The 18,993-nt window shown below is 37.6% G+C and overlaps 5 protein-coding genes across 5 annotated transcripts; 4 read left to right on the forward strand and 1 right to left on the reverse strand.

Annotated features, from left to right (window-relative positions):
* Nucleotides 1–11,469: 11,469 nt before the first annotated feature.
* Nucleotides 11,470–11,712, reverse strand: BDZ99DRAFT_403660 (uncharacterized protein; the record flags this gene model as incomplete). Its single annotated transcript, XM_033716354.1, has 1 exon — nucleotides 11,470–11,712. A coding segment is annotated over one exon (243 nt), but the record flags the coding sequence as incomplete, so codon positions are not given.
* A 9-nt stretch (nucleotides 11,713–11,721) lies between these two features.
* Nucleotides 11,722–12,874, forward strand: BDZ99DRAFT_492681 (uncharacterized protein; the record flags this gene model as incomplete). The annotated part of the gene is made up of 5 exons (XM_033723182.1): nucleotides 11,722–11,744; nucleotides 12,205–12,341; nucleotides 12,387–12,491; nucleotides 12,531–12,763; nucleotides 12,797–12,874. The coding sequence occupies 5 exons, from the start codon at nucleotides 11,722–11,724 to the stop codon at nucleotides 12,872–12,874; spliced, it is 576 nt and encodes a 191-aa protein (XP_033568259.1).
* Nucleotides 12,875–15,372: 2,498 nt separating this feature from the next.
* BDZ99DRAFT_403718 (uncharacterized protein) lies at nucleotides 15,373–15,678 on the forward strand (the record flags this gene model as incomplete). The annotated part of the gene is made up of 1 exon (XM_033716357.1): nucleotides 15,373–15,678. A coding segment is annotated over one exon (306 nt), but the record flags the coding sequence as incomplete, so codon positions are not given.
* Nucleotides 15,679–17,094: 1,416 nt separating this feature from the next.
* On the forward strand, nucleotides 17,095–17,448 carry BDZ99DRAFT_555513 (uncharacterized protein; the record flags this gene model as incomplete). The annotated part of the gene is made up of 1 exon (XM_033727154.1): nucleotides 17,095–17,448. The coding sequence occupies one exon, from the start codon at nucleotides 17,095–17,097 to the stop codon at nucleotides 17,446–17,448; it is 354 nt and encodes a 117-aa protein (XP_033568261.1).
* A 561-nt stretch (nucleotides 17,449–18,009) lies between these two features.
* Nucleotides 18,010–18,177, forward strand: BDZ99DRAFT_403678 (uncharacterized protein; the record flags this gene model as incomplete). Its single annotated transcript, XM_033716355.1, has 1 exon — nucleotides 18,010–18,177. A coding segment is annotated over one exon (168 nt), but the record flags the coding sequence as incomplete, so codon positions are not given.
* Between the last annotated feature and the right edge of the window lie 816 nt (nucleotides 18,178–18,993).

Raw genomic sequence — 18,993 nt, forward strand, 5'->3', positions numbered from 1 at the left:
AGTACTATATTATAGTTTGCTAAGTTTATAGCTATAGTATTACTAAAACGCAGTTATAAATATATTTAACTAAGCACTACTAGGAATTAATATTAGTAATATAAAAATCTATATAAAAGGCCGTAGTAGATATAGAAAATTAGGCCTAGAATAATAGGCAGGTTATTTTCCTAGTACCTACTACTAAACCTGTTCTATATTTACCTATTTAGTATAATAAATTAAAATATTTAGGAACCTATAAAAACAACTAGCTATATAGAGCTATAGTGCGCGGTTTATAAAATATATAGACCTATTATAAGAAAAAGTATAGGTAGAAAAATCTGTAAAAGTAAGAATATTATTACTAAAGGTAGCAGAGTATTATACAGCGGGCGAAAATATAGGAAATTAGCGTATATTACTAGAAATTTAGTAGTAAGGCGTTATTAGCCTAATTATTCTAGGTAAACGCGTATAACCTAGCCGCTAAAAAAGAAAAATAGAAGAATTCTATTTAGAAGGTATTAGAGGCCGTATTTATATAGGCAATAATTAATATTAAAAAAGCTAATAAGAAAGCAAGTAGTTAGATCTAGGCCGACGACAACCAATTTAAGGTTAATATATAGTTAAACCGCGCCGGATAGGCAAAGTATTTAAAGAAATTAAATAGTAAGTAGTTAGAGTTATTAATATATAAGCCCGAGAATAGAGAGAAAGTATTAGCTAATTTATATTTTGCAGTTAAAATAGTAATTTAGAAGGCGCAGTAAGTATCTAAAGCTAGTATAGTTAGATTAGCAGCTATAAATTATATTAATCGACGTGAAACTAGTAATAAAATAAATAAGAAGCCGTTTAGCGTATACTAGACAGGTAAAATAATAGTTAAATACAGCGTGTATTAGTTAGCTATTATCTATTATATTTAGAGAACCTGCAGAATAGAGCCGATTTATAGTAAAAAAATAGAAAAATCGAAGAGTAAAAGTAATATCTAAAACTAGAAGCTAGTATTTAGGTTAATAGATAAATAGGGGTTAGTATTAGTAAAGATTAAGATAATAGTAGGGCAGGATAAAAAAAAGAATAGTAATAATAGTAATATTAGCAATAATAGCAGTAATAGCAATAACAGTTATATAATTAATAAGAAGAAGTAAAAAAAGTTAAAAAAGGCTGTTTTAGTATTTATATTAGCGTTATTAGACCACCTATTTACGGATAATAAGTATACCAGCGTATTAATTAGCGGCATAGCCGTTTTAGGTATTAGCTAGTAATATAGTTAGGAAAGCGCGTTAATATACACGCCTAAAATTACAGCTATTATTAATAAATCCTATATATTAGTTTTATATTAGGCTATAAAAATGCGTAAAAAGCGTGCAGCGGATATATAATAAAAGGAGTATTTTAGCTAAAAAAACGCCGAGGAAATAGCGCCGGCGCATTTTAAATTTATATAAAAAATAGCAGACCGGTTTATAATATTAGTTTAATATAGCGGAATACTATATTCTATAAATTAGTTACAGCAGTTAAAGGCGTATAGAATAAAGATTTAGTATACTACTAATACTATTAACCTATAGGTAAAATATATCGTGGTATATACTATATTATAATTTAAAACTAAACTATACGCTGTAATAATATAATTTAGAAACGAAAATTAAATTATACTATAGCAAACCCTAACCGAATTTACTAGTTCCAACGCTACGGGCAAGTTATTAACTATTGCGTATTAAATACACTATTCGGATTAATAATACAACCGTTAGATTATATTATTATCGTCGCGTTAGGGTAGTTAGGGTTATAATAATATTTATAGCCGTGTATAGCAATCGCAGTTAAGGCGCGAACGTAGAAGGGTAGTTAAGTACCTAAAGTTCGTAATAGATATAGTTATTACAAGCTATTTATAAGCCCTAGGTACCCGGAAATTAGGACCTACTATACTACTAGTTATACCCAGGTATATAAGGTTATAGATAAATCCCCTAAATATATAGTTAAGTAATAGGTGTAATAATCTAGGTAGCTAAGAGCAGAAGGTATTAAAAAGGGTCTAAGTAGCGGTGAAAGTAGTTAAAAGCACGTCCGGCCGCTATTAACACGGCGATTAACACGTTTATTAATTATCTATTATCTAATATTCTATTATCCTATTATTATATTAAACCGTAAATCCGTTATAGTAATTATTATAGCAATTATATTAAACGCTATAGAATAATTCACCCGAATTTTCGAGTATATCCTGCAGTACTATATTATAGTTTGCTAAGTTTATAGCTACAGTATTACTAAAACATAGTTATAAATATATTTAACTAAGCACTACTAGGAATTAATATTAGCAACACGAAAATCTATATAAAAGGCTATAGCAGATATAGAAGATTAGGCCCAGAACAATAGGTAGGTTATTTTCCTAGCACCTACCGCTAAACCTGTGCTGTATTTACCTATTTAGTATAATAGATTAAAATATTTAGGAACTTATAAAAACAACTAGCTATATAGAGCTATAGTACGCGGTTTATAGAATATATAGACCTATTATAAAAAGGAGTATAGGTAGGAGAATTTATAAAAGTAAGGACGTTATTACTAAAGGCAGCAGAGTATTATACAGCGGGCAAAAATATAGGAAGTTAGCGTGTATTGCTAGAAATTTAGTAGTAAGGCGTTGTTAGCCCGATTATTCCAGGTAAATATATATAACCCAGCCGCTAAAAAAGAAAAATAGAAGGATTCTATTTAGAAGGTATTAGAGGCCGCATTTATACAGGCAATAATTAATATTAAGAAAGCTAATAAAAAAGCAAGCAGTTAGATCTAGGCCGATAACAACTAATTTAAGGTTAATATATAGTTAAACCGCGCTAAATAGGCAAAGTATTTAAAAAGATTAGATAGCGAGTAGTTGGAGTTATTAATGCGCAAGCCTAAAAAGAGAGAAGAAGCATTGGCCAATTTATATTTTGCAGTTAAAATAGTAATTTAGAAGGCGCAGTAAGTATTTAAAGCTAGTATAGTTAGATTAGCAGCTATAAATTATATTAATTAACGTAAAACCGGTAATAAAACAAACGAAAAGCCGTTTAGCGCACGCTAGACGGGTAAAACAATAGTTAAATACAGCGCGTATTAGTTAGCTATTATCCGTTATATTTAGAAAACCCGCAGAATAGAGCCGATTTATAGTTAAAAAATAGAAAAGTCGGAGAGTAAGGGTAATATCTAGAACTAGAGGCTAGTATTTAGGTTAATAGGTAAATAGGGGTTAGCGTTGGCAAAAATCGAGATAATAGTAGGGCAGAATAAAGAGAAGAATAGTAATAATAGTAATATTAGCAATAATAGTAGTAATAGTAATAACAGTTATATAATTAATAAAAAGAAGTAAGAAAGGTTAAAGAAGGCCGTTTTAGCATTTATATTAGCGTTATTAGACCACCTATTTATAGATAACAAGTACACCAGTGCATTAATTAGCGGTATAGCCGTTTTAGGTATTAGCTAGTAATATAGTTAGGAAAGCGCGTTAATATACACGCCTAAAATTACAGCTATTATTAATATATCCTATATATTAGTTTTATATTAGGCTATAAAAATGCGTAAAAAGCGCGCGGCGGATATATAATAGAAGGAGTATTTTAGCTAGAAAAACGCCGAGGAAATAGCGCCGGCGCATTTTAAATTTATATAAGAAATAGCAGACTAGTTTATAATATTAGTTTAATATAGCGGAATACTGCACCCTATAAATTAGTTATAGTAGTTAAAGGCGTATAGAATAAAGATCTAGTATACTACTAATACTAAGGGCGTAATTAAGTAGATAGATAATATATTATTATATAGTAATATTCGATTTAGTATACCCTAGTTGCGTTTAATAGTCTATAGATTAGTAGAAACAGCCTAGGTTAAATTGCACCGGGATTTATTATTATTAGAAGAGGTTAATTAAATTGTACAGAAGCTGTTAAGTAGACAGGAACCTATTATATTACCAGCTATTAATTAGGCGTATTTAGTAGATAACCTAGCTAAGTAATAGTTAGAATAGAGTTTTATTAAAAACCCGTAAAATTAAGAGTTAGGATTTAGGGGCGTGTATAGAAAGAAGTGGTTAAGTAATTAGGTTAGCTAGGAGCAGAAAATTAGGAAAAGGTTTATTAATATTAGAGCTAGTAACCTAGCAGCCGCTATAGTAGTAAAAGGTAAGCAAGGGTTAGTATAGAAGGGGAAGAAAATTAAAAAGTATATATAAATAATATAAGTATTCCGGCAGTATTTAGCAGTATTAGTATATATAATAGGTAGGTTGCCAGTGTGTAGAATAGAGTTAATAATAATATAGTATTAAAACAGCCTAAATAGTAATAGTAGGGGGATTTTTATTAAAAATAGGTTAGTAGTATATATAACAGTATACTATAAAGGTATAGAAGTTAGTAGAAAAGCTAAAGTTATCTACTAATATTTACTACACACAGTAGGCAAATTAGTAGTATATTATTTATAGTTAGTATTACTATTTTAGCAGAGGTTAAAAAATATATAGGGCGGTTAACTAGCAGAAATTAGTCTATTTATATAGGAGCCTAAGCCCGAAAAGGGTTAGATAATACTATAGAGGAAGCGGAGGCGGGTTTAAATTAATAATATAGTAAGCGCAGAAGATAAAAAGGATAAAGAAAAGGATAAAAAAAAGAAGAATAAAAAGAAGGATAAAGAGTAAAAAGAAGAAAAATATAAAGCAATAGAAGAAACCGAAAATATTACTAAAAATAAAAGGGGAAAGAATATAGTTCTATTACCTAAGAAATAGAATTCCAACCGTTTAAAGATAGTATTATAAGGAGTATTATTGCAATAAATAGAAGTTAAGTTAAATATTATAGTATAGAGATACAGTACTAAGGCTATATACCGTTAATATATTAATTTTAAGGCGGTTATAAAGGCGGTGGTACAGGGTAATAAGGATAATTTAGATAATAAAGATAAAGTATTTAATATCTAGACCGGCTATAGATCTAGAATTAGAGGGGGAATATATAGTCGGTTAATTATAGAGTTAATATTTAGCACTAAGGCAAAAAAGGTATAGTTATAGAGGGTTAGTATAAAGTAGTATTAGTTTTTGCAGTTCCTATGCGTAATATAGACTAAGCTAAAAAAAGAAACCCGCGCAGTAGCTAATAGAAAAGAGGCTATTAAGGAGAAATATTAACAGTAGAAGATAATAAAATTAGTAAATATAAAGCAGTAGTTAAAAGTATTAGTAGGTAAAAAGGCTAAATTTTAGGGCGTATAGAAACTAGTATTAAAGGCTATCCTACAGCGGTAAATAGAACTAGCCCTTATTCTATTTATTTATTAAGAATAGAAAATACTAGACTAGGGCGTAGATTTAGGCACAGGGCTTATTCTATTTATTTTTAGAGGCAGGTTCTATTTATATCCCGCAGCCGGAATTACACCAAATTTTAGTATATTATTCAGCGTATTTAGTTGCACCCCCTAGCTAATTTATATTAGGTTAACCCGTGTAGTTAGTTAGGGTTAGGTGGAAGTTATAGTATTTGCAGAACCGCCGCAACTGCGACTGAGCGCGCAGCAGAACACTACTAGCCGTAGCTATATATACTACACGAATATTAGCAGCAGCACTAAACTAATACCTATAGAAGGCAGGCGTGGTTAATATTTAATAATAGCGTATTAGGTGCAGGTAAAAAAGGTATAGCAGTAAATAAGGTAGCTACAGGCCTAATTTTTAGTTAGGGACGAGAACTTTAAGCCCGGACGTATATATTAGCGCAGATCCTATGCAGTTATATATAGATCCCGGGCAAGCATAGTTATATTATAAGTTAGGCTATAGTTATAATAGTTTAGTAGGTGGTTAAAGTAATTAGCAACTGTAGCAACTATAGCAGCAAGGCGAAAAAGGGGTGGAAATTGCACCCAGCAACCTATAAGTAGCACTCGTCGCCGCCTATTAAATATTAAGTAAAAGTTAATTCTAGAGGCAGACTAAGTGTTTAAAATAGCTAAATCTAGTACTAAGAGCAGGTATTTTAAGTATTTAGCCGAATTCTAATTAGCTATTTATAAGGAGTATAGGTATAGTATATAGCTAGACTAGATTAAAGGCTATTTATAAAAGATCTATAAGGTACCGCGCAAAGAGGCCGATTTAATTAGAGAAGGTGTGCGTAAATAGCCCGGAGTTATCTAGTATCCGAGTAAGTTTAAAATGCCGGATAGTATTATAGCGCCAGTTAGCCAGTTGCCGTTATATTCGGATAGATTATTATATTAACTAGAACCAGGCCGTTACTATTATATATTGCGGAGTATTAGGGCAATAAAAAAGTATTAGTAAAAGATCTATAGGTGGTTAGCAGGAAGAAAGCAAGGACGGCTAAGTTAATTAGGAAAAAAGAGGGTACAGGCACGTATTAAAAAGGTATTTAAACACGTCTATTACTAGTAGTTTTTTATATAAGGCCACGGATTATAGTATTTTAAAGTGCGATAACCTAGGCAAGGCTAGGAAGCTAGGCTAGAACCTGTTCCTATTAACAGCAAGATTATATAAATGCAGTTAGGAAAGAAAATAGCAGAGGCGTAGGTAAATATAGAGAAGCAAGCCTAAATAACTATCTAAGCCGGCGAAAGAGATAAGGTAAACCTATAGTTAGAGCGGATATAGTAGTTGCTATATTTAGTAGGTATAGAGAGGCCGGATTTATTAGTATATATTAAGGAGCTAAATATAAACCTAAAGTAGGAGAAGGAACCTATTAAAGCCGTAATTTAGAAGGCTATAAACGGGTTAGCGCGGTTTAGCTAGGCGTTAGTTATTAATTAAATTGGTATATTTATATAGTTAGAGGCGATTTAAATAGAAAAGCACTAAACGCAGTACTAGCTATTGCAGCCGTATATAGATAAGAAGTTAATTAGCGAATATACTTAGCTATAGAAGCAGATATTAATGTTTTTTGCCTATATACAGCGTAAGTATAAATAAAAGAGCCCTAAGTACCGGTTTACGCGGTAGTAGTAAAAAGCGTAGAAGGCGTTAATTAAGCAGGCCGAGCAAGAGGTAGAGGAAGAGGACGAGATAGAAGAAAAGGAAAAGGATAAAATAGAAGAAAAGGAGAATAAAATAGAAATTAATAAGATAGATAGTAATAAGGAGCAGGGAACAGGAGATAGTAGGCCTAAAAACGCTAGCAGTAAGCTAGAAGAGTTAATAGGCATCTAGAAGGCGTGTTTACAGTTTTATATTAAGTTGCTAAACTAATCTATTACCTATAAGGAGTATAACAGCCTATTAGTATATATATTAGCAGTATTAGGTGTTAAGAAAAACAGCTGGAAGGGCCCTAAGTCGTATCCGCCTATTTTATTAGCCGTTATTAAGGTTACCTATTTTATAGTAGTTTAGTAAGCGTTAGAGTTATTAGAGCTATTTTAAAATAGCGAGTTTAATAGTAATAGTACGTATAAAAGCGATAATAGTAGTATACTATTCTAGTAGTAGTAGAAAGGATGTTTACAGTTTATTTAAGAGATAATAGATAAGTTTATAGTCTAAGGAAGCCACAGGCTAATATAGTAGATATTAGATTTACGGATATATAGGTTAAAAATCTATTATAATAGTATATTAAGAGGCTATATTAAATAGATAGGCTATAATAAGTTATTATATAAGGGGTTATATTTTAATATAGCCTAGTTCTATAGTATAGTATACAGGTTAGTTATAGAGAGCCGATAGTTATTATTAAAAAAGCTGTTGTTTTTTAATAGCGGGATTTTAGCATATATATATACTAAAATCCTGCTACCTAGTAAATAGAATAAGATAACTAATTAAGTGCCCGTAATTCTATCCCACGGCGGTAAATAGAACCAGCCCTCGTTCTATTTATTTGTTAAGAATAGAAAATACCAGACCAGGGCGTAGATTTAGGCACAGGGCTTATTCTATTTATTTTTCAGAGGCAGGTTCCATTTATGTCCCGCAGCCGGAATTGCACCAAATTTTAGTATGTTATTCAGCGTATTTAGTTGCACCCCCTAGCCGATTTGCATTAGGTTAACCCGTATGGTTGGTTAGGGTTAGGTGGAAGTTATAGTGTTCGCAGAACCGCTGCGACTGCGACTAAGCGCGCAGCAGAACACCACCAGCCGTGGCCATATACACTATACGAACATTAGCAACAGCACCAAACCAATACCTATAGAAGGCAGGCGTGGTTAATATCCAATAATAGCGTATTAGGTGCAGGCAAGGAAGGTATAGCAGCAAATAAGGTAGCTACGGGCCCAATTTTTAGTTGGGGACGAGAATTTTAAGCCCGGATATATATATTAGCGCAGATCCCGTGCAGTTATACATAGATCCCGCGCAGGTATAGTTGTATTGTAAGTTGGGCTATAGTTATAATAGTTTGGCGGGTGGTTAGGGTGATTAGCAACCGCAGCAACTATGGCAGCGAGGCGAAAAGGGGGTGGAAATTGCACCCAGCAACCTATAAGTAGCACTCGTCGCCGCCTATTAAATATTAAGTAAGAGTTAATTCTAGAGGCAGACTAAGTATTTAAAATAGCCAAATCCAGTACTAAGAGCAGGTATTTTAAGCATTTAGCCGAATTCCAATTAGCTATTTACAAGAAGTGCAGGTATAGCGTATAGCTAGACTAGATTAAAGGCCATTTATAAAAGATCTATAAGGTACCGCGCAAAAAGGCCGATTTAATTAGAGAAGGTGTGCGCAAATAGCCCGGAGTTATCTAGTATCCGAGTAAGTTTGAAATGCCGGATAGTATTATAGCGCCAGTTAGCTAGTTGCCGTTATATTTAGATAGATTATTATATTAACTAGAACTAGGCCGTTGCTGTTATATATCGCGGAGTATTAGGGCAATAAGGAAGTATTAGCAAAAAATCTATAGGTGGTTAGTAGGAAGGAAGCCAGGACGGCTAAGTTAATTAGGAGAAAAGAGGGTGCAGGCACATATTAAAAAGGCATTTAAATATATCTATTGCCAGCGGTTTTTTATATAAGGCCACGGATTACAGTATTTTAAAGTGCAACAACCTAGGCAAGGCTAGGAAGCCAGGCTAGAACCCGTTCCCGTTAACAGCAAGATTGCATAGGCGCAGTTAGGGAAGAAGATGGCAGAGGCGTAGGCAAATATAGAGAAGCGAGTCCAAACAACTATCTAGGCCGGCGAGAAAGATAAGGTAAACCCGTGGTTGGAGCGGACGCAGTAGTTGCCGTATTTAGTAGGTATAGAAAGGCCGGATTTATTGGCATATATTAAGGAGCTAAACACAGACCTAAAGCAGGAGGAGGAACCTGTTAAAGCCGCAATTTAGGAGGCTATAAACGGGTTAGCGCGGTTTAGCCAGGCGTTGGTTATTAATTAAGTCGGCGTATTTATACGGTTAGAGGCAATTCGAATAGAGAAGCACTAGACGCGGTACTAGCCGTTGCAGCCGTATATAGACGAGAAGTTAATTAGCGAACACACCCGGCTGTAGAAATAGATGTTAATGTTTTTTGCCTGTATACAGCATAAGCATAAGTAGGAGAGCCCTAAGTACCGGTTTACGCGGCGGCAGTAAAAGGCGTAGAAGGCGTTAATTAAGCAGGCCGAGTAAGAGGTAGAGGGAGAGAACAAGACAGAAGAAAAGGAAGAGGATAAAATAGAAGAGGAGAAGGATAAAATAGAAATTAATAAGATAGATAGCGATAAGGAGCAGGGAACGGGAGATAGCAGGCCTAAGAACGCCAGCAGTAAGCTAGAAGGGTTAACAGGCATCTAGAAGGCGTGTTTACAGTTTTATATTAAGTTGCTAAACTAATCTATTACCCGCAAGGAGTATAACAGCCTGTTAGTGTGTGTATTAGCGGTGTTAGGTGTTAAGGAGGACGGCTGGAAGGGCCCCAAGTTGTATCCGCCTATTTTATCAGCCGTTATTAAGGTCACCCGTTTTATAGTGGTTTAGCAAGCGTTAGAGTTATTAGAGCCGTTTTAAGATAGCGAGTTTAACAGTAATAGTACGTACGAGAGCGATAACAGCAGCATACTGTCCCGGCAGCGGCAGAAAAGATGTTTACAGTTTGTTTAAGAGATAATAGATAAGTTTATAGTCCGAGGGAGCCACGGGCTAATATAGTAGATATTGGATTTACGGATATATAGGTTAAAGATCTATTACAACAGTATATTAAGAGGCTACGTTAAATAGATAGGCTATAACAAGTTGTTATATAAGGGGTTGCATTTTAATATAGCCTAGTTCCGCAGTATAGTATATAGGTTAGTTATAAAGAGCCGACGGTTATTATTAGAAGAGCTGTTGTTTTTTAATAGCGGGATTTTAGCATGTGCATATACTAAAATCCTGCTACCTAGCAAATAGAACAAGATAACTAATTAAGTGCCTGTAATCCTATAGAGTGAATTGCAGGATAATCCAACAGACGAGCGACCGGAATGGAATTTTTTAAAGAACTATTAAACGCAGTTGCCCGTTAATAGAGAGACGTGGTTATTCGATTATATCGGACGCGATCCTGTAACCCGAGGAAGGTTTTTAAAGGCAGAATACCGCTCGGGTATTAATTAATAAGGAGTTAAGCAGTATATATCACGCGTAATTAAATTCCGAGAGAAGTTGATTATATTAATATATATATTAGGAAGGCAGCCAGCACAAGAACCTAAGGTTTTAAGCGTTCGGCACAGCAATACAGTAAAGGGCGGGCATTATAATATATTTATCGAGGACGGTATAGTAGTATTTATAACGCGATACTATAAGGGTTATATAGTTAGTGGCGATATTAAGATTATCCATCGATATATACCGTGTAAGGTAGAGGAGTTATTAGTATAGTATTTATAGTTAGTGTTGCTGTTCCAGCAGCGATTAGAGGCGATAGTATAGGAGAAAAAGGCAATATTGTCGCATTTATAGCCGGCCGACCTAAGCAGGTATAAGTAGACGTCGGAATAGTTGCGACAGGCGTTAAAGCGCGAGAGCAGGGTCGGGTTAGGGCAGGAGCTAACTATCTAGTTATACTGTGAAATTGCTATTAGTATTAGCAGAAGGTTTATGCGCAGTTTAACGGCGTTTAGGGCAGAGGACGACAATAATAATAAGAAGTAGAATAAGGAGAATATAGCAGCAGCAATTGCAGACGAGCAGGCCGGGCATATATCGCACGTTGCCGGGTTAGTATATACGCGAGCAATTATAGAGCAGGCAGGAGCGGTGGCCGATAAAAGGCAGCAGTTCCGGGCATTAAGCATGGATTAGCATTAGTTTTTAGGATATTAGTTGGCTGTTAATAATAAGTTTATATTAAAGAAGCGGAAGCAGGCTCTATTTAAAAGCGAAGCAGATAAAGGTTAAAAAGATTAATAGGCGCGGTTAAGGAAGATAGATATAGCGGTATAGTTAAAGCGGATAATAGGTATAAAGGCGGTGTTCCGAGGCGTACAGGAGGACGTAATCGCGATAATTATAGCAGGCGAGAGCCCGGTGGTAGCAGTAATACCAACTAGTGCAGGAAAAAGCTTATTATTTATATTGCCAGCGTGGGCAGAGCAGGGTGGAATAATAGTAGTTGTGGTGCTGTTGATTGCATTGCAAGGGGATATAAAGCGGCGATGCAAGAAGCTGGGTATTTCGTGTAAGGAATAGGAAGAACGGCACCCCCTAGATGCGGCAGCCGTTGTATTAGTAACGCCGGAATCCGCCGTTAGTAAGGGATTTATAACGTTTTTAAATCGATTAAGGGCAACGCGGCAGCTGGATCGGATTGTTATTAACGAGTGTTATATTGTTTTAAACTGTTGATATACGTTCTAGAAGCAGATGCAGCAGTTAGGTAAGCTAGTGGCGGCCGAGACGCAGATAGTATTATTAACCGCAACGTTGCCGCCGATAGAAGAAGGGGAATTGTATTAAAGAATATATTTCCAGAGGGAGCAGGTAAAGATATTTAGGGCGAGGACAGCACGAGTAAATATAGCGTATTATATAGTTTAAGTAGATAGAGAAGGAAAATAGGAGATAGAGGAAGCGGTTTTAGGGATAATTTAAAGGAAAATTTAGAGGATTTAAACCGGGAAGGTAGTAGTATATAGTAGTATAGTTGGAAAAGTAAAGAAAATAGCGCAGGCGTTGGATTGCAGCGCGTATTACTATAACGCAGTAGGTAAAGCAAGTATATTAAGCGAGTTTATAGACGGCAAGCAACAGGTAATTATAGTAATAAGCGCGTTGGGTATAAAGGTGGATATACCGGATATTTAGTGTATTATATATATAGATCGGCCGCAAACGTTGTTAGATTACGCACAGGAGAGTAGCAGGGCGGGGCGAAACGGATTGCAGAGCGAGGCAATTATAGTTAAAGAAGGGGGTAAGAGGAGAAGTAAAGAAGATAGGTAGATAGAAGAAGAGCGGCGGTTAGTAGGGTTATATATAGAAGGGGAGGGTAAGATAGAAAAATATAGGAGGATTATATTAGACGGGTATTTAGACGGGCAAGGGGATAGAAATAGGTGTAAGGAAGGCGAAGAGTTATATAATATTTGCGGCGGAGTAGAAGAGAAGGTGGAAAAGGTAGAAGAGGAAATAGAAGAGGCTAAGGAAAAGGTTAAAGAAAAGGTGGGCGGGCAAGCGGTGCAGAAGGAGAATAATAAGGTTATATAAGAGGAGATATAGCGCAAGTTCCAGCAACAGGAGCAGGAGAAACGGGGCCCGCAGCAGGATTTAATTTGGGGTAGACAACAAGAGTTTATAGAGGTGGAATAGTTGCGGCAGCAGTTATAGCGGTGGGCAGGGCGATGCAGAGTATATAAAGCAGCGGGTTTAGGGCGGAGCAATTATAATTTGCGGCAGTATTAGAGGCAAGAAAGTTAACAGGTAAAGGAGATAGTAAAGATGTTGGAGGGGAGGATTAAGTTCAAGGCATTTTCGGGTTGTTTTTAGTATAGGGTGCTATAAGAGATTTACAATTAATAGGAGAGTAATAGATAGAGTAGGTATCGGAAGGTTTAAGGCGGGTGTTGCTAGTATACAGGTGTAGTAATAGCCGGGTTTATTAGGTTAATATTTAGGTATAAAACGGAGGTTTAGAAGCGTTGGAGGCGCCGGATAGGGAAGATAGAAGTGGATATAGATTTAGACGAGGAGTTAGTTGGTTATTTAGAAGGGAAACGGCAGTTAGAGGTAGTGGAAAGTAATAATTTAGCAGGAGAGTTTTGTTAGATTACCAGGTTAATAGTAGAGTAGGTAGAATAGTAGAGAGATGTATATTTTTAAGGAAAAAAATAATATATAATAAATATAATATAAAAATTAAATAGGATAGGATTAGTTTAAAAGGTGTATTATATTATTTAGAGGTTATAAAAAGATAAATTAGGTAAAAATAATTCTATTAACCTATGGGTAAAACATATCGTGGCATATGCCATATTATGATTTAAAACTGAACCGTGCGCTGCAACGATATAATTTAGAAACGAAAATTAAATTATACCGTGGCAAACCCCAACCGAATTTGCTGGTTCCAACGCTGCAGGCAAGTTATCGACTATTGCGCATTAAATACACTATTCGGATTAACGATGCGACCGTTGGATTATGTTGTCGTCGTCGCGTTGGGGTAGTTAGGGTTGTGATAATGTTCGTGGCTGTGCGCAGCGATCGCAGTTAAGGCGCGAACGTAGGAGGGTAGTTAAGTACCCAAAGTTCGTAATAGATGTAGTCGTTGCAAGCTATTTACAAGCCCTAGGTACCCGGAAATCAGGACCCACTATGCCACCAGTTGCACCCAGGCATGCAAGGTCGTAGATAGATCCCCCAGATACATAGTTAAGTGACGGGTGTAATAATCTAGGTGGCCAAGAGCAGGAGGCGTTGGGAAGGGTCTAAGTAGCGGTAAGAGTAGTTAAAAGCACGTCCGGCCGCTATTAACACGGCGATTAACACGTTTATTAATTATCTATTATCTAATATTCCATCATCCCATTATTATATTAAACCGTGAATCCGTTACAGCAATTATTGTAGCAATTGTATTAAACGCCATAGAACAATTCACCCGAATTTTCAAGCATATCCCGCAGTACCGCATTGTAGTTTGCCGAGTTTGTAGCCACGGCATCACTAAAACGCAGTTATAAATGCATTTAACCAAGCACCACCAGGAATTAACATCAGCAACACGAAAATCCATATAAGAGGCCGTAGCAGACATAGAAGATTGGGCCCAGAACGACAGGCAGGTTGTTTTCCTAGCACCCACCGCTAAACCCGTGCCGCATTTACCTATTTAGTATAACGGATTAAAATGTTTAGGAACCTATAAAAACGACCAGCCGTGTGGAGCTATAGTGCGCGGTTTGCAGAATATGCAGACCTATTATAAGAAGGAGCATAGGTGGGAGAATCCGCAAAAGCGAGGACGTTATTACTAAAGGCAGCAGAGTATTATACAGCGGGCGAAGATGTGGGAAGTTAGCGTGCATTGCCAGAAATTCAGCAGCAAGGTGTTGTTGGCCTGATTGTTCCAGGTAAACGCGCACAACCCAGCCGCCGAGAGAGAAGAATAGAAGGATCCTATCCAGGAGGCATTAGAGGCCGCATTTACACAGGCAACAATTAATATTAAGAGAGCTAACAAGGAAGCAAGCAGTTAGATCCAGGCCGACAACAACCGATTCAAGGTTAATGCATGGTTAAACCGCGCCGGATGGGCAAAGCATTTAAAGAGATTAGATAGCGAGTGGTTGGAGTTGTTAATGCGCAAGCCCGAGAAGAGAGAAGAAGCGTTGGCCAATTTGTGTTTTGCAGTTAAGATAGTAATTTAGAAGGCGCAGCAAGCATCCAAAGCCAGTATAGTTGGATTAGCAGCCATAAATTATATTAATCGACGTGAAACCGGCAATAAAACAAACGAGAAGCTATTTAGCGCACGCCAGACAGGCAAGACAATAGTTAAATACAGCGCGTGTTAGTTAGCTATTGTCTATTACGTTTAGAGAACCCGCAGAATAGAGCCGATTTGCAGCAAGGAGATAGAAGAGTTGGAGAGCGAGGGCGATATCTAGAACTAGAGGCCAGTATTTAGGTTAACAGGTAAACAGAAGTTAGCGTTGGCAAAGATTAAGATAATAGTAGGGCAGGATGAAGAGGAGAATAGCGATAATAGTAATATTAGCAACAACAGCAGTAATAGCAACAACAGTTATATAATTAACAAGAAGGAGCAAGAAAGGTTAGAGGAGGCCGTTTTAGCATTTATATTAGCGTTGTTGGACCACCCGTTCACGGATAACAAGTACACCAGCGCATTAATTAGCGGCATGGCCGTTTTAGGCATTAGCCAGCGATGCGGTTGGGAAAGCGCGTTGATATACACGCCCAAGATTGCAGCTATTATTAATATATCCCGTATATTAGTTTTATATCAGGCCATAAAGATGCGTAAAGAGCGCGCGGCGGATATACAACAGAAGGAGCATTTTAGCCAGAAAGACGCCGAGGAAATAGTGCCGGCGCATTTTAAATTTGTGCAAGAGATAGCAGACCGGTTTATAACGTTAGTTTAATATAGCGGAATACCGCACCCTGTAGATTAGTTGCAGCGGTTAAAGGCGTATAGGATAAAGATCCGGTACACCACCAATACCGAGGGCGTAATTAAGTGGATGGACAATACGTTGTTGTATAGTAATATTCGATTCAGCATGCCCTAGTTGCGTTTAATAGTCCACGGGTTAGTGGAGACAGCCCGGGTCGAGTTGCACCGGGATTTATTATTATTAGAAGAGGTCGATTAAGTTGTGCGGGGGCTGTTAAGTAGACAAGAAGCTGTTGCATTGCCAGCTATTAATTGGGCGCATTTAGTAGATAACCCAGCCGAGTAACAGTTAGGATGGAGTTTTATTAAGGACCCGCGAAATTAAGAGTTGGGATTCGGGGGCGTGCATAGAAAGAGGTGGTTAAGTAATCGGGTCAGCCAGGAGCAGAAGATTAGGGAGAGGTTTATTAATATTAGAGCCAGCAACCCAGCAGCCGCCATAGCAGCAAAAGGCAAGCAAGGGTTAGCATAGAAGGGGAAGGAGATCAAGAAGTATACACGAGCGATGCGAGTATTCCGGCAGTATTTAGCAGCGTTGGTGCACATAACAGGTGGGTTGCCAGCGCGTGGAATAGAGTTGATAACGGTGCAGCATTAAAACAGCCCGAATAGCGACAGTAGGGGGATTTTTATTAAGGACGGGTTAGTAGTATATATAACGGCATACCACAAAGGCATAGGAGTTAGTGGAAAGGCCAAGGTTATCCACCGATATTTACCACGCGCGGTGGGCAAATTGGTGGTGTATTATTTGTAGTTAGTGTTGCTATTTTAGCAGAGGTTAGAAAATACATAGGGCGGTTAACTAGCAGAGATTAGTCTATTTATATAGGAGCCCGAGCCCGAAAAGGGTTGGACAATACTACAGAGGAAGCGGAGGCGGGTTTAAATTAATAATACAGCAAGCGCAGAAGATAAAAAGGACAAAGAAGAGGAGGATAAAAAGAAGGATAAAGAGCAAGGAGAAGAAGAATGCAAAGCAATAGAAGAAACCGAAAACATCGCCGAGGATAAAGGGGGAAAGAACACAGTCCTATTACCTAAGAAATGGAATTCCAACCGTTTAAAGATGGCATTGCAAGGAGCGTTATTGCAATAGATGGGGGTTAAGTTAAATATTATGGCATGGAGACACGGCACCAAGGCTATATACCGTCGATATATTAATTCCAAGGCGGTTGTAAAGGCGGTGGTGCAGGGCGACAAGGACGATTTAGATAATAAAGACAAAGTATTCGACATCTAGACCGGCCATAGATCCAGGATTAGAGGGGGAATATACGGTCGGTCGATTACAGAGTCGATATTCAGCACCGAGGCAAGGAGGGCACAGTTGCGGAGGGTTAGCACAGAGTAGCATCGGTTTTTGCAGTTCCCATACGCGATGCAGACTAAGCCGAAGAAAGGAACCCGCACGGCAGCCAACAGAAAGGAGGCTATTAAGGAGGAATATCAACGGTGGAAGATAATAAGATTGGTGGATATAGAGCAGCAGTTAAAAGCGTTAGTAGGCGAAAAGGCCGAATTTCAGGGCGTGCAGAGACCAGCATTAAAGGCCATTATACACTATAAGAGCCCGGTAGTTGCTATTATAGGCACAGGTGGAGGCAAGAGCGTATTATTTATGTTGCCAGCATTATGTTCAACAGGCGTGACAGTAGTAGTTATGCTATTAGTGTCGTTGCAGGAGGACATAAAAAGCCGTTGCAACAAAGCCGGCATTAGTTGCGTTGAATAGAACAGTTAAAGTCCGCAAGAATAGGCGCAGGTCGTGTTGGTCACGCCGGAGTCGGCGGTTGGAAAGGTATTTGGCAATTTTATCAACCAACAGCGGTCAATAGGACGGTTGGACCGGATTATAATTAATAAATGCCACGTAATTTTGGATTTAGTAGGCGGGTGGAGGAGCAGGATGTTGGCGTTAAGGAATTTAGTTATAATAGAAACGCAGTTAGTATATTTAACGGCAACAATCCAGCCCTAAGAAGAGGAGGAATTTATTCGATTAATAGGGTTGCCAGCTAGGGAAGAATGCCAGTGGTTTCGGGGGCCAACAACGCGGAAAAATATTATGTACCGCATTTAACAATATAATATGCAATAGGAAGAGAACGCAGTTGTTAAGTTGGTAGAGAGTTTAAAGCAGAAGCACGCGGGGGGGCAGGTAATTATGTATTGCGACATAATAAAGAAGACAATTTAATTGGCAGAAGTTTTAGAGTGCGTTTATTTCCACCGAAATATAGGAAGCAGTAAGGAGAAGAGCGAGTTGGTGAAGCAGTTAACCAAAGGGCGATAGCAGGTGTTCACGGCCACAAACGCATTAGGGTTAGGTATTAATATGCCAACAATTCGAGCGGTAGTGCACGTTGGAACAATTCGAAAAATGCGGTATTACGCGCAGGAGAGCGGAAGGGCAGGGCGTAATGGGCGGAAGAGTAAAGCAATAATTATGCACGGATTCTGAACAGATAAAAGGGGCGTTGTTTATAAGCAGGATTTTAGGGAGGATGTTAAGGAGGAAATATAGGGATTTATTGTGGGTAGGGGTTGTATAAGAAAGATAATTAACGGTGCAATAGATAGGAACCAAGAGCGAGTAGAATACGAAGAGGGGGAATAGAGATATCAGCGATATTAAGCGCGTTTAGGGGTAGCAGTTAATAAAGAGGAGGTAGTTATAGAAGCCGAAGCAATAACTAATATAGTAGTCGCCAATAGGGACACAGATAAGATTATTTCGATTAATTGGGATATACGCGCCAGCACGACAGTTGTAATTAAGGACGCCGATAAGCCCGATAATAATGCATAGGGCGTTACTACAGCAGACAGCGTGTTAGGGGTACCACTAGCAACGCCCCGGATGGAAAAGGAGGCGGTTGCAGAGAGAGTGGAATTTAAGCAGCAGTTGTCGGTTCAAAAGGCATAAGCAATTAGAGAGGCAAGTTTACAGTTAATAAAAGCGTTGGAGGTGGACAGATTAGTTAAATTAATAGAGCAGTGGAAGGTAGGTTGCCAGCAATATTGGGCATAGAAGGAAAGGAGTAAGGGGCACAATATTTAGCATTGCGATAAGCCGGAAGCGGAGAATATTCGGGTAGCAATTAAGATATTTCGAGAAAAGATAAACCTAATAAAGGAGGCGCAAGGGAAGGGGGCGAAAACGTTGTGGGCACCGTTTTTAGGGTGTTAGGAGTGCGGATTACTATAGAGGGTTTGCGCAAGTTATAAAAAGGATATAACGCGGGGAGGGTAGCAGAAGTAAAGGGGAAAGAAGTGT

Source organism: Mytilinidion resinicola (genome assembly GCF_010093595.1).
Source record: "Mytilinidion resinicola strain CBS 304.34 unplaced genomic scaffold BDZ99scaffold_42, whole genome shotgun sequence".
NCBI classification, from domain to species: Eukaryota; Fungi; Ascomycota; class Dothideomycetes; order Mytilinidiales; family Mytilinidiaceae; genus Mytilinidion; species Mytilinidion resinicola.